The 16,591-nt window shown below is 36.2% G+C and overlaps 1 protein-coding gene across 2 annotated transcripts in view; it reads left to right on the top strand.

Moving 5' to 3' along the window:
• The window catches only part of LOC110679072, an 86,121-nt gene extending 69,874 nt beyond the window's left edge, over window positions 1–16,247 (top strand). For both annotated transcript variants that reach the window (XM_021853015.1, XM_021853016.1), the window contains exon 3: window positions 12,967–16,247. In XM_021853015.1, the coding sequence (XP_021708707.1) occupies window positions 12,967–13,639 (673 nt within the window). In that variant the 3' untranslated portion in view covers window positions 13,640–16,247. The remainder of the gene's footprint in view (window positions 1–12,966) is intronic.
• Window positions 16,248–16,591: the final 344 nt, after the last annotated feature.

Below are 16,591 nucleotides of genomic sequence, written 5' to 3' on the forward strand. Positions count from 1 at the left end.
TGACCAATTGAATGAAATGCTTGCTTTTTCCATACTAATTCGCATACAAACTTTGAAGGGCTTGTGCGGTCTCAGTTTTCATCCAATTGAGCTCAAATTTTGAGAGGACACTCAGAATTTGGTCTGAACGAATGAGCGGTGTGGAGCAAAAACGATTTTTTGAACCATTTCAATTTACACCCCAACGACATACTTAAGGGGACAGGATCCGTCATTGATTTCGGAATTTTCATAAGCAGTTTTTTTGTTCAAAATCATAAACATTTACATGAAAATGTGTTCACTGTATGCTATTCTCCAACCGAAACACAGTGAACACATTTTGATCGAATAATTTTAGATTTGGACAGAAAAACTGCTTTTGAAGTTTCGATGATGACGATGATTACGATGACGGAGCGTTGAGCGTTAACGGCTATAAAACACGTCTTGAAACTAACAGAGAATTCTCTTAAATCTACTCTTGTTCACAGTACAGTCAGTTGCATTCCAAGAAGTTAATGTTAGGGTGTAATGACTGTTGCTTCTAGAGACCGAGAATACCTCTGCATCTCCACAATTACCACGGGAAGGGTGTTAATTAACATGAAGCGAGGAAGGAAACAGATCTGGGAGGCACCTTTGGTCGATGATGCGATCCAAGTTAATTACGCCTTTTACTTAAAACTATTTTTGCATTTTGTCTCGTGATGGAAAGATATTTCAAGATTATGAAAATACGTCAACATTCAAAATGTCGAACCATTCAAAAGTTATTTTTAGTAATGGCAAGAAAGCTATGTATAATGAAATAATATTCAATAAGAATAAGGGGGGCCTGTGGCCTTGAGGTTACGCTTCCGCTTCATAAGCGGAAGGTCATGGGTTCAATTCCCAGCCCCTCCACAAAAAACCCGTCCAGCCACCAGAAGACGCCTCACGGAGGACCGTGCTTTGGGGAGCACTTCCATCCTCCGTCAGTATCAGATGGCGACTGAGACAAACTGACCCTCTTCGCAGGTAGCTAGCTTCACTAACAACAGAGCTCTCTCCTATCTGCTCGGTGTGAGAGTAAAAGAGTAGGAGAGAGTGAAAATAGATGTAAATATAGATAAGTCCAAAATAGATTTGTATCGGTAAAGAAGCTACAGATCAACTGATTCCGGCACAGTAGTGCCCACGAGCACAGAGTGCATAAAAAATAAATTATAAGGGCGGCATAAACATAAACCCCATAAACCATTTGAAGTGACGAACTATCCATAGTTTGATTGAAAATACAAAAACCATGATAAATGTTGCGGAAGATGATGACACCGTTTTGTTAGCTACGTTTCGACAGCTTCAAAGCTATAATTTTATTTGACCATTAGTTTAAGTAATAATAGATTTAGTATAATAGCTTACTTTTTCAGTATCCAATTTCCACTAATTGAGGTTACAAAATTCTTGTTGTTCTCTGACACCGATCGCAGTTCAGCTACTACAAACATAGGAATAGTTATAATAACAAATTCAATAAATTTCATTTTTTTCACTCACCTATGAGTACAAACTAGCCTAGGATAACAAATTTATATTGTAATATGCTGAAATCAATAGTTTAATTTGGAGTTCACGTTTTGCTCAAGTTTTAGTTTGTATTCTTTTCATTTTACTTTTTTGTTCTATTCATTCCTGACACATGTCATGTTGATCGCGAGTATTGGATGTCATCTCCACCAAACCGTTGTGCCCAGGGAGTGTGGCAACAATAAAACTACTAGTATTTGCATGTTTAGAAGTTTAAAAATTAAAAAAAAAAACTATAGAATATCTCATAACCTGTACTACGTCGACATTCATAATATCGAACTAATCAAAGGTTAATTTCAGTAATGACGGAAAAAGAATGATTTGAGTTTATTTCAAAACGTAATCCTATAATCCGCCGATATTGATAATGTGCATTTAACAGCATCGAGTCAAGGGGTGTGGGTTCTATTCCCGCTTCAGTCCGGAAAACTTTTCGTCAGGAAGGTTTTCGACTGTGCCACTGGGCATTGCATGCTAGTCCGTTGTCTAGTGTAGTGCTTCCTTCAAAGGGCAAATCGTCCACTGGAAGCATTAACGTGTCGGTGTATTTTTTTTATTTAAAGGTCATTCTTAGTAATTACGAAAAAAGAGAGGTATATGCACATTTTTTAAGACTGAGAGTTTATGCCGACACTTGTAATGACGAACCACTCATTTTTGGTTTGAAAAATACAGAAGCGTTACGTTGCCTAGATAATCAGTGTTATCATAAACATGAAACGAGCTCACCATTTTGTAGTCCATCCTCGACGGAACGTGAATATCTTTTCGCACTCGCACAACGTGAACCTGACACGATTGACCTTGATTCCATCGCTTGCTCCACAGGAACATGAAACAGAATCAAAGGACTACATACTACCCGCTCGCACCACCAACGACACAAGAAAATAAAAACAAACACGATTACTTGGGCTCCCCGAGGCATTGCCCAACAAATCGCGCGCAAACAGGAACACCGGGAACCACACCGCCGACAACATGAAACAAAAAAAAAACAAACTCGATTGGTTTGGCTCCCCTTAAACACTCCTTAGCCAAGTGGTTAGAGTCCGCGGCTATAAAGCAAAGCCATGCTGATGTCTAGGTTCGATTCCTGGCCGGTCCAGTATCTTTTCGTAATGGAAATTTCCTTGACTTCCCTGGACATAAAGTACCATCGTACCTGCCACACGATGTACGAATACGAAAATGGTAACTATGGCAAAGAAAGCTCATAGTTGATAGCTGTGGAAGTGCTCATTGAAAGCTAAGCTAAGAAACAGACCCTGTCCACGTGAGGACGTAATGCAAAAACTAAAAGAAAAAAAAAAATTTGTTCTCAGTCTAGATACTTGTGACAAAATATGCATCTATGCATTCTCAAGAACTTGTATGCACATGTACTTTTATGCACTTGTTGGTTTTAACTGACTCACTGATAAAACTAAGCCAAAAACTATCTATCATCAACAATGTGTGGTACTACTAGCAGTCACATCGGAAGGTTTTAGAGCGACCAAAGCCACCGTTTAGATAAGGATGAGAGCATATTGACAGTGAACCATATCGAAAGGTAGATGCATCACTTTGATGAACACCTGAATGGTGCTAAAAGCGTGGAAAATAAGACAATGAGGGTCAAAATAACAGAGGAAATGTCTACGTCCGCTGAATTGGGTGGATGGAGGCAACGATGATAATCAACCGAGTAACACATATGTTACGATTAAGTCATATAAAATGACATAAGACCAGATATAGTCATATAAAATTTAAGCTTTCTCTATCATGACATGTGTGCTTCTTGTGCAAGTATGTCCCACTCATCAAGATGGGTGAGGATAAGCTGGTTATTTAACCAGCTTAACAGAACAGAACAGTTAACTGAACATCTCCCGCAGGAGTGAAACTTGTGTGTGACATGTCTCATCTACAAAAAAGGTAACAAGTTGGGTTGTGAGAGCATTTGACCATTCACTATTATTAATTTAGCCTGAAAAGTGTTATACTAGAGCATCGTACACAACAAATCTTTAAAAATGTTATTAATATCTGGTTCAAATGCATCATGTTTTCTTTAGTTTCATGCCAGCACATGACACTAATAACTGCATATAGCTATTACAGCACAAAAACAGCTAATCAGAGAAGCTCAAAACATTGAACATAGCGACGATGGATGGTGTACAAACTCTGTGATGATTTCAGGTACACACTCCTGTTCGTTTGAGTCTCATCGAGACAATGGTGTTCATTCCCATTGTTCAATATTGCGCTAGAAGCTTTTTCGTGGAAATCTGTGATACAAATTTCAACAGTCTGGTCAATTTGTTTGCATCGCTTGTGATATGGAAATTGACAAGCGAACATTTGAAAAGGTGGCAGACATGTATTACCACTGCATGATATGTGATGCAGCAAAAGTCGAATTGATGGCGAATGCGTAAAAAAAACTTCAGGGTATACGATAGAGGCGATGAATTAGTTTGTCTATTGAATGCTTGCAGGCGGCTAATAATATATTTATTCGTGAAATACGGAGGCGCATTGTTTAGGGTGGTCGGGCCTTCTTTCCATGAACAGCTACGGTCGTAAAATATTTACCCAGTATCAGAGTATTATATACAAGACACTAATAAAACTATTTTGTAGCGGCGAAGGATGAATCTCTATTGCGAATCCATTAATTTTCAGGATGGCGAAAGCTGGAAGGATACGATGGGCTGGGCATATTGCAAGAACGCCAGATAACAACCCTGGTGTATTCTTCGAATCCGATTGTTACTAAGAAGCGTGGAGCGTTGGTTAAATGTTATCAGTTTGATGTTATAAATGAATGAATGCATCTCATAAAGTACACTAAGGTTTTTTTTACACGGTCCCCCGTGCCGTGCAAAAAAAATTCCGTGCAAAAAAAACCGTGCTAATTCTGGAATTTGTGTTAAAATTAACCGTGGTAATTCTAGAATCCGTGGAAAAAGTACCGTGTTAATTCTGAAATCCGTGTGAATAGGAAAAAAAGCCGTGTTAATTCCGAAATCCGTGTAAATAAGTAAAAAAACCGTGTTATTTCCGAATTTTGTGCAAAAAAAGTACCGTGTTAATTCCGAAAGGCGTGTAAAAAAAAGCCGTGTAAAAATAAAGCGTGCAAAAAAAAACCGTGTAAAAAAAGACTTTAGTGTATACCATCGAAATAGCTGCTAAAGAGACGAATGCCGTAGAACGGTAAAGTCTCTATAAGCAAACAAAAAAAAAAATAGCTGCTTCTAAAACAGTTATAAGTGCAGGAGTTCTTGATTGTGGAAACTTTTTGTAAGTCGTGGATTTACTTGCGAAGCTAAGCTTTTTTTGAATGTTGGTTAAATATTATACATGTTTTGTAATGTGTTGTTATCATTTTCCTTGAAATAGGCTTCTTCCAGCTGCAGTATTCCACGAGAAACAAAAAACAAATTGAATCGATTGCACCTTTTAACACATCTTATAACGAAGATATCTTAGCCGATTTAGGGGTCTATCTTATATCTAACTGGATCTAGTTTCATTTGTCTTCACATATATCATTTCTGCGCAAACGAGTGGAATCACGACCAGATATGTCTTACACGCAATCCTCGAGCGGCGAGCGGCTTCGTTTGATTGCTAATATTTGATAGCCAATATAGCGCATTCACATAATTAAAAAATATATGTAAATAAGTTTTGACGCGGTTGTAGCTCATTCGTGCCGCTCTTTTTCCGAGAACCCCAAAACAGCCGTCAGGGTCGACTAATGAGAAGACATTAAATGGAGTGTGCTGCTTATTGGCGGCAGCGACCACGAGGAGTTCACTGAGCAAGAGAGAGCACCAAACCGGTGGTACTGGACAGGCCCAGCCCGGCCCTCTAAAATTTTGATCGATTGAAGAAAATCGTTTTGATTTGTTTTGTTCAGAAGTTTCATATTTAGAAAGTTATCATCATTCAGTGCTGCTAGTCTCACATTCAAATCTCAATCATTAAATTCTCCCGCGAGAGCAAATTCATTTGAGATCTGCTTTGCAATTTTGATTTTGATGTAAAAATGTTTCAATGCTTAAACCCATCTTTCAAACTTCAATATCATTAGAATGGTGTGCCATCATTCTAGATAAAAATCAAAGAAAACCTAAATGCTTTGAGTGAAAAAATTGTGGAAATACGAGCCAATGAAACAACTTAATACGCCAACAAGCGTGAAAATGTCCAGCATCAGATAAAAGAAAATTTTTAATGGAATTTCCTAACATTTAACAGGAATTCGATTATTTCAACAAAATTACAAATCGGTACGAATTTCGATTATAGCACCTGGTAAGCATAATCACAAGGCATACACCATGTCAAAATCTTTATATACAACTGAAAGTTTTTGGATGTCTATGATGTTGGAATTTTGATAGAAATGAACATTCAATAGTTCAAAAATCTTCTCAACAATTTTATATTGTAAAGTGGGGCAAAAGTTCGAGTGGGGTAAGAGTTTCTTTTTAAGATTTCTAGCTCAATTCAAAACAAATCTTATAAATGTCATGGTGGTTTGAATGCTCTTCAAGTAAGAGACTTTCAATTCAAATATCATAAAAATTTATTGAGATTTGGAAAAGTTATGGCTATTTGTAGTTTTTCGACGTGAATATTGTAATTTTTGGCCAAACTTTCGATGCATGGAACCAATTGAAGATAAAATCTTTGTCAATATTTTATGTTAGGGCGTTTCTAGGCTTATCATAGGGTTGCTTTGAGGTGTATTAGTTTTTGCATAAATGCTTGAAAACAACTTTTGGCCCATAGTGGGGCAAAAGTTCGAATAAGCGGGGCAAAAGTTCGACCCATGTATAAAACTTTGTATAAAATCACGGTAAAATTTGTAAATTGCCTAAAATCCACATATTATCTTCAAATTTAGTTAAATTTGTTTGATCGTGTGAAAACTGCTACCAAAATTTTACATTTCCACTTAGTTTTGCGAAAAACTGCTATTTTTGAGTATATTACAATTAACCCGGATTTGGGCAATTTTTTTATGAAAATTTAGTGTGTATTTTTCGTCAAACTTAAGTTTACGGCTGGTGTAAAGTATGTCTGTCATAGAAGGATAGATATTTTGTGTTTTAACCAGCGAACTTTTGCCCCACACTAGATTCGAACTCTTGCCCCACCGGTGGGGCAAAAGTTTGAATAAGACAATCAATTTTGAAACTGTTATAACTAAAAGTGGGTAAGTATTTTGACACAAGTTTGTTCAGCAAAATTATAGCCAATATGTTGAAGGTTCACTGTATGGTATTTGTTTTGTTTTAACTGCTATTGTTTTCCTGGAAACTTTGGTTATACCACTAAGGTCGAACTTTTGCCCCACCTAACTCTATTATTTCAGTCAAACAACGTTCATTTAGCACGGGTTTTATTGATATTGGTGCTCTATTAGTAAGAAATTAAATTGTATAGCACGGTGAACAGGTCCACCGCAATTCACAGTATTCTATTCATCTAAAAGAGCAGTAGGTACTTCATGTTCTATGGATACCGCTTGGTATTCAAATTTGAAATCATTACTGAACTGAACGATCACTAACATTACGCGACGGACAACACGGAACAGCCCAGTGATAAATTTTCGTTTGACGAAAAGTTTCCACCGACTGGAGCGGGAATCGAACCCACAGCTCGTTACACAATACGGCTAAAACGACTGCCGCCGCTAACCACACGGCCATAATAAATAAATATATAACTTCACAAATTAAATGTGGTCCATAAGAAAACATAAAATGTACTTATTCAAACAAGACTAAGAATCCTGAAAAGCTTCTTATGGTACAGCTTTTTTATCTATCGAAAATACTATGAATTACCCTTTATTTTTTTCAAAACATTGAGAAAGAAATCTGATTCGTTAATTTTACTATTACTTGTGAATCATCCATGGAAAAAATTCAAAACCAGTTAAACCAAAATGCTTACGGAAAATGGAAATAGTTATTCATAAACTAATTAAGATATTCCGGGGCAAGTGAGAATCCGGAGTAAGTGGGGCCTTTCGTCGTAGCTCATTTATTATTATGTGCTCCATGTAACAGTTGTCAATTCAACGCAATTTTCAACTTGCATGATAAATTGTGACATGTTTCACGTCTTGCATTGGCTCGCAAAAAATTGCTGTGTTATAAATCAGAATACCATCGGTAACCTACAGCTTTGAATATTATTACGATCTGGTTACGATAAACAGGTATTTTGTTCTCGTTTCATATGAAAATTTCCATGGTTTAGCTTACCCCACAATATCCCCATACTCGGGGTAAGGGGGACCTATTGAAATAAGCACCAGAGCCAAAACTTTTCCAACACATTTCAAATGATTTCTGTAGCACTCCAACATTCGAACAAATCATTTTTATCAAAAAAAAAAGATCAATCTCAAATTACATAATTATTTTAGAGGGAAAGAAAATGTCCTATCATACTTTTTTTAATACGAATTAAAAATTGAAAAAAAACAGAGGTGAAATATGATATGCATCATGAGAACGATTACTTTTCTACTTTTAATGCACTTTATTTGTTATTTCTACCAAATTTAAAGCAATTAATTGGTTATGTGTCATGCGTAACAATAATAACAGAACATATTTACAATTTCGTCCATTGTTGAAAGTTTACGTGCTACTTTTTAATTAATTACTTATTAATGATATATTTTAAACATGTTCTGTTTCTCTTTGGGCTTCGAGTGAAATGTACGTTTTCTTCGTAGAGCGTTACGTATTTTATGGTTGATCCCTTATGTAAGTCAAATATGTATCCAAACTTAAAATCTATGATTAGAGTTATCAATTCCGGGAACATTTCCCGGGGAATAAGAATTCCTGGGAATCCCGTTTCCCGGAAATTGATTTTCTGTATCCTGGGATTCTCCATATTTCCCGGGTAGTTTTATTAAAAAAAATCTACTATATATTTTCAAACGAAAACCATCGTTTGCCTTATTTTCACGTTTTTGAGAATTTCCCGAGATTCCGGAATTTCCCGGGAAACGGCAACATTTTTTCCTGTTTCCAGGGAAGTCAGATTCCGAGAAAATTGGAAACTCTATCTATGATTTATCAATCCTATAATTGAAGAATCTTTCGAAGAAGCTATGGACTTATCTAAGACCAGTTGCTATGTATTATATAAGGCATGAGTGCGCTAGCGATTTCTGAATGTGCGATCACTCTTGATATAATCTATCAAAGCATTGCTGAATCTCTTGACAATTTTCAGAACAATTCCTATATATATGTATATATATGGTGTGGCTTCGTAGCCGTGCGGTTAGTGTCACCGAGGCATTTAGCCGCATCGTGCTAAGGAGCGTGGGTTCGATGGAGGCCGAAAACTTTTCGAGAGGAATGTTTTCTGACTGTGCCACTGGGCGTTGCATGCTAGTCCGTTGTCTAGTGTGGTGCTTCCTTCAAAGGACAAATAGCCCACTGGAAGCATTAACGTGTAGTGTCTTTTATATAGAAGTCCCAGTGTGTCAAGAATTTCTTGGCTGATTAAGAAATGCCGTAGAAATTTGAAATTTAGTTAATTCTGGAAAAAAAAATCATCGGATTTCCCCAGATATTTTCTGGTTTCTATTTTAATGTCTTGGTCTCTATTTCAATGCAAGTCTCCGAAAAGTTTCTAATTTAATGGAATATTTCTGAAAGTCTCTCTTTAACAAAAATGGTCTCTTATTTTCTTATTCTGCTTGCATTGAATCCTGATGCAAAATTGTGCAGGCGCCAAACAAACCTTAGCTACTGCCTTCAGTAATTTCCTCATTTTTCCAAATTTCACCAAAAATTTCCTCCGAATATTTTTTCACTAATCCTTCAACCAAACTTTCCAGATGTTACTGTAGGAGATCTTCTAATGAATTTCGCAGAATTTTTCCCGAAGAAATCCACAAAGGTTTATTGCACAGTTTTTAGTTTAAGGGTTTTTCAAGAAACCTAGCAAGCTTTCTTCTCCTGTCCATGTGGATTTCTTAAAAACAATCATTCACGTTTACTCTCATGAATCCAGAATTCTTCAAACAAATCTATTTTTGTTTTCTAGGAATTTCTCCAGCATTTCATACAAGTATTCTCCAGCATTCAATCCATATATCATCCTTGCAGTTTTTCCAAAAATTTCTGAAAAAGTTTTTTCAAAACATTCCTATGCAATCTTCTAAAGACTTTTGTAGTTTTTGCACCAGTGATAAATACAGTCATTTTCCCAATTATTCCTGCACAAATTTCTTTTGAGGTTCTGTCCGATAAGTAGATGAAAACCCCGAATTTAGTACTATACCATTTAATTCCACTATTATTTGTATCTTTTGACAGATACGCGTATTCCGACCAAAAACTGTAAGGCCGTCTTCAGTGTTGTGTACTAGACTCGACTTCGACTCGAGTCTAGTACACGACACTGAAGACGGCCTTACAGTTAAGGTCGAAATACGCGTATCTGTCAAAAGATACAAACTATAGTGGAATTAAATGGTATAGTACTAAATTCGTACTAAATTTTCATCTACTTATAGGTATTCCACTAAACAGCTCGTAGATTTTTAATCATTCTGTCCAATGTTTTTCGAAAAATTCCTTTAGAAAACCGTGAGAAATACTATCCCGAGATTTCCCTGGTGACGTTCCTGGAAGAATTCCAATTGAAACTTTCAAGACTTAATTTAGAAAATCTCATAGAATTAATGGAAAAATTTCTGTAGAAATTATAGATAATTGCTAAAGGTATCTACAGATTAATTTTTAGATAAATGTTATATAAATCCTGAAAGACAATTTCATAGGAAATCCCTGAAAATTCCTGAAGGCGTTTCAGGAGGGCTTAAGGATATTTCGTCGAATGACATTTGGTCGAAAGTATATTTGTTGAACGGACATTTGGTCGAGTGGCTTTGGAACATTTATTTTGGATGAATGATGATTAGTTAAACGGAAATTTGGCTGAAAGCTTTTTGAAATATTTTACCATTTGGTCAAATTGATTATTGTTATCTTAGTTTTACATAGTTGATGACATAGTTGATAACGTTTTCTTTTGAATAATCTGAATCATTAACTATTGTTGATTTTTTTTTACTCTTTATGTAGTCTTATTTTTGAATTTTATACATCTTTTTATTTGTAGTTTGAAGTTATGCCAAAATGTAGTATTTTAATGATTATTCAAATGTACTTTTTAGATGTTTTTTGTATATTGGCTAATATACTAAGGGCCTTATTTTATAAGTCGAGTCGATCGAAACGACTCGACTGAAGTCACTGTCGTCCAAAAATTTCACTCGACACGGGTCTGTCACTCGAGTTTATCGACAGTTGTCACTCTATGTGAATGGATTACTATGGGAGTCGATGCGTGACATCTGAAATACCCATGCTCACTTTGATCGACAGTGAATGCAGACGAGTCACATGAATCTGCTCGATTCACAAAATAGACCCCTTAGTGAATTTTTATTCTTTTAAAATATCATCATTTTTTGAAAAACTGCTGAACAAGTTATTTTATTACTCAACGATGTGAACATAATGTTTTTTTAAGACACCAACACGTTATTGCTTCCAGTGAACGATTTGCCCTTTGATGGAAGCACCACACTAGACAACTGACTATATTTATTATTCTTTTGAAATGTCATCGAAAATTATGAAATGGAGAAGTGAATGTTAGGTAACTCTACTTATGGTCAATTGGCTTATTGTGACTTCCAGCTTTATAACATTCCTCAAGCAAATATAAGGCTTCGCTGACAGTGTTGATGATCTGGGGTAAATTTAGTTAAATTTAATTAAAGAGTTTGCAGTAGAAACCTAGGGTTATTCAAAATGAAAATTGTGTTGATTCTATGTATCGGACAAGGGAAGACGAGTTGACTGAGGTGACAAAAATTGGCTTGTTTCCATTTATCTCGAATCTCAACATGTCTGAACGAAAAAGCAACATGGAACGTTAAAAACGAAAAAGATAGATATGTTGGAAGAGCGCCCATCAAATTGAATATATCACTCTTGTATTAGCGACAAAATGCTACTCTCGACAGTCGCTGACATAATGTTCAGAACTACAAAGGGATCTTTCAAATATTACGTAACGCAACAGGAGGAGGGAGGGGGTCTTTCGTAGTGTTACTGTCCATTCAAAAAATTTAATTTTTTCGTACAGAAGCTGTTACGTGGGGGAGAGAGGGGGTCTAAAATTGGCAAACTTTGCGTTACGTGATATTTGAATCATTCCAAAGAAAACAAACTTATATGCTAAATCAACGCGCGGCGGACAATTTGTTACTGGTGGCTTTTCGTACTCATGCTGCGTGCACTAGAGCAGCGAGCTCGATTTTGCGCACGAGATGATCTACGCCTAATACCTTCAGGGCCGTTGGGGGACCGCTTAGCGTCCACGTACGGACTTCAAATTTTAACTAATTTTTTTCTTACCAAAACGAGCACTTTACAATGACGAACTTATAACATTTCACATTTTAGAAAAATAAGGGATGGCCTAGTAGATACCGATGGGGAAATTCTCGATTGCATATTTTTGAGACAAATATGTGTGTAACGACAGATCAATGCTGCACTTATTTTAATTTATAAATTTCTCGATTGATTTATCGACGTTCTTGCATTAGATCAACTGTATAAATGATACTCAATTTCTGGGGCTAGTAGTTATCCATTAGCTATACACCAAGGTTTTTTTTTAAATCGGTAATTGTCCCGCTTTAAAAACCGTGTTATATAAAAAAACGACGAAAAAACACGTTGTTTCCAAAAATGATGTAAAAAACCAAAGAAATCAAAATGTAGAACATTGTTTTACTAGGAAAAAAAATCCTGGCTCAGGTTTTTTACGTCGGTAAACAGCGTGAAAAAACTTTAGTTAGAGAATTAAACAGCTTGTCATTTTTCCCATTCAAAATACGAACCGTCCGATCTACATCGTCCACATAATTTCTTTACCCTTAGTCCAACCCTGATACCCCCATATACACAGCTTAACATCCCCATTGCAACAAAAGGAGAGACGCAAAAAACTTCTGCCCCCAAACACATCACGTTGCATTTGTTGTAGGTCAACGCGAAGACGTGCAGACATTATGAGTCACTTCTAGATTGGCGTTCACGAGAATTGTGGCGATTCAAGAAGACACCAGGAAAGAAGTAGAGACAAAGGACCAAATTATTTTTAATCTACGAGGCGCTAGCAGTTTGTGTTGATTCACAAAACAGCGTGAAACAACTTTCACACGCTATATGATAGTATCATGTGGAGCACCCCGAAAGGCAGCCTCTGATATATTTTAATTCACCGCTCTCTCTGGCCTTATAATTTATGCTTCATTTTTTCTCTATTTCTCTTTCTTTCCAGAAAATCATGTGAAATCTCCAAGACACCACTGATGATTGTCAATCTGAATATTCCACCCGGGACGCAAACGTTGGCACCGAGGAGCGTGAAAAGTCCTCGCAAATTACCACCCTTTTGCGTGCAGCACCAACATCTGGCGAGAGCTTATGGCACCAATCAATCTCATTCCGCCCCTGAAGAAGCGCCGGCGTACCCTAACAGAACAATTCCACAGATCTTCATACAGGGATACGAGATTCAAGATAAAAAGACCTCGCCGCTGAAACAGCCAACAGACGACAACCAAGATTGCGAGATTCGTCCCATCACCGAAAATGAGGAAGACAGCTTCGCGACTATTCTGCTGGATAATATTTCGAATATTTCATTGGAAATGATCAATAGGCACCAACGCAAACTCATGGGAACTACGAACTCTACGAAAACAGCTAGCAAAGCATGCAACACGTCGGCATGCGATATGTTTTTGAATTTGGATTCCTATGAAATGGATGACTATGGACAACTGCCAGATAAGTCTGAAGACAAAACGGAAGACTCGCCTCCCATTCCCCCTGGCTATAGGTCGCTCTGTTACCGTACACCAAGCCCCAACACTCGGCAGATTATCCGAGTCAACGTCACCGTGAATAGAGGACGCCATGGTGAAGAATGTTCGCGTTTCAATCATTAGTTGTTTTCTTGGGAAATATGTTATTGTTAAATATGAAGGACTAAGTATTATGTTTTAAGTTTCTGGTTTTCTGAGTTTGAACCAATGCCACAATCAAAGCTTTTATTGTAAAAATGATTGATATAGAATGGATCATTTTCGTTTTATTTGCATAAGTGACTGCCTTACTATCTTGATTTTTTACTTGACTATTAATCGGTAAGATCGAATGAGTTTCAATTTCCGGTAAAGGTCCAGTATAAGATCAAAATACTAATAATTTAATCATCGTGCGTGTAAGAATCTATTAGCTTGAATGAGATTCGAACCCACGTCTCTTGTATGCTAGACGAATGGTCCATCAATCTGCCTATTGAGTCATTTGGTTACTTTATAGCTCAGCACTTGTAACAAGTTCACTGATTCAATTATCTAAGTTATTCATGAGTGCTTAATTGTATGGTTAAAACTTTTTGTCTACCAAACCTATGTTGAGTCAATAAGGTGGCTCAGTAACTTAGTTGGTAAAGCACGTGTCTAGCATACAGGAATCTAGAGCTCAAATCCTTCATGAGAACGTGAAAAAAGATCATAACTTCGCTTATAATTGAGAGACTCATACGTTTTACCCTCCTGCGTCCAAAAGTTAACTACTATAGATAAAAACATATTTTTATGAGCGGTGGAATGCTATGGATTTTTTAAGACCCTGTTCATTTTCGAATTTGCAAAATCATAAATCATTTCATAAAATAATTGGTGAACTTTACTATTATGATTTGGCAGCAGTTTAATCGAAAACTGATATGTTTAATTTTTTGAACTGGTTTATTTTATTGGTTCACTTTTGAATAGGTTAATTTGTTAATATGGTAAAATTTGTTGTTATAATTTGATAAAATTATAATCGTACACAATTATATGTACCTTTATGAATCAATTCACTTTTGAACCGATGCATTTTATAGAATTTTGCTCTGAACTGGTAATCATTTATTTCTTATTTCAGAAGATTACCGGTAAATTTTGCTGTTAGAATTTGAAGACAGTTAATACATACAACTGTAATATGTAGCTTATTGAATCAACTCATTTGACCGATTCAGTTTTGAATTAAAAATATCGGCATATAAGGGAAAATATCGGCATATAAAACAAAAATAACGGCATATAAGGTAAATTGTGAAGTTAGTGATTCTAATTCAGCTGAACGTATTAATAATGAGAATCGAAGTGTACTATTCAAGGATGGAAAAAAATCGTCTCTTGCGACAAACAACACGGTATACGGATCTAAGAGGGCCGCCGCTCTTGCAGCAAGCATGATTTGAACACCTCACCACGCTCGTACTCTTCCGACATATGGAGCATCCGATGCATTGTTTGTCGTGGGACAAAGAGTTTATCGGATGTTGTTACAAGTAGCGATCAACTTGAATCATGGCGCATTCGGGCCATTACTTTTCACTAAACACATGCCATTTTAGAATCACAAACAATATATCTGAAGGGAAATCAACAGATAAAAATGGAACTATCCTCAGAATGATAAAACTATGACTCGCGAACACTTAATCGCTAGCATACATGCAGAACGATGAATTAATCGCGGAGCGTAGTTTGTTGTGATACCGTGATGCATCAATACCCGGACGCTTAAAACGACAGGAGTTTTCAAACTCGTGTTTAAGTAGGTTTTGTTAGAATTTTCTTGAAAATTTATTGTTCAACACATTTTTACAAACCAGAACTTCATGAAAGTGATAAAATTTCCAGGATTAAACATGATTTTCACAAGAAAATTGATAAAATATTGGTGCTTACCTTGTCCTTAAATCCGGACACTGGTTGCATAAGATGTTTTCAAATCCGGACATCCGTGTTAAAGCTTGAAATATTTAAATATTGCTTATGAAAATCATTTCAAACTCACTTAAATATCACTCTACAATCAAATCGATGTACGTATTCCCCTCACGGTGTTGCAAATAATAGCAAGTAAGTGATAATAACTGGATCATGTATAGCTCGAACTGATGTATATGTGGCTTGAGTGTCAATAACGATAGACATATGCGATATATCTTGCATTAAATCAAACCCTGATTACTCACACCGCTTTTCATGAATTATTTTTCAAATCTTCTCTTATTTTCCATTAAAAAATTCACTTTCACTTGTTAAAATAACGCCTTCCAAATCATGTCCGGATTTAGAAACACTGAATCGTAATCCCGGACAGGCTATTTACACACCATAAAACACAAATTGCCATAATACTCTTCAACAGTGAAGCTATCAAACATTCAAAAAAGCTTTCTGTAAACTATTATGTTCACAACACTGCATAAAAAATGTTTCACAAACTTTTTCTTCAACAAAACGTTGTTGTCATTTGGCTTGTGCGTCCATAGATTTTGAACTTGGCTTTATATAGACCGCGACGAAATGACGTCCAACAGGAACAACTAGTTTATTATTATTTTTATCAATTATTTGGCAATGGTTACTAGATTTAAAATAAAAGCACAATGATCTACAATATTAAAAGTAACGAATATGAGTAATATCCATATATATAAGTGTTGAAATCTAGCTTTAATTTATTAATATTGTTAGAGTGTCCGGATATTGGTACCGTCCGTATTTTGATTCATCACGGTATCTTAACGACAAAAGGTTAATCGTTGTTGCTATGATCGCACGATAAAGAACAACCGCGATACATCGTGGATTTTGTCATGATCACTAGATTTCCATCCTTGGTACTATTAAATCTTGTCATTTGATTTTTTTTGAGTTTATTATAGAGGTTTTAAACCTCGCGGTTCATTCACCTCTGTATTGTAATTTGATGAACAAGTTCATTATATCGATTTACTTTTGAATTAGTGTTTATTCACTCCATGAAGGTTCTGCTCGCTAATAGATTCAATGGAGTTGGAGCGTAACAATGAATAATGTTAGTGATGG

This window comes from Aedes aegypti, chromosome 3, assembly GCF_002204515.2.
Source record: "Aedes aegypti strain LVP_AGWG chromosome 3, AaegL5.0 Primary Assembly, whole genome shotgun sequence".
Classification (NCBI taxonomy): Eukaryota; Metazoa; Arthropoda; class Insecta; order Diptera; family Culicidae; genus Aedes; species Aedes aegypti.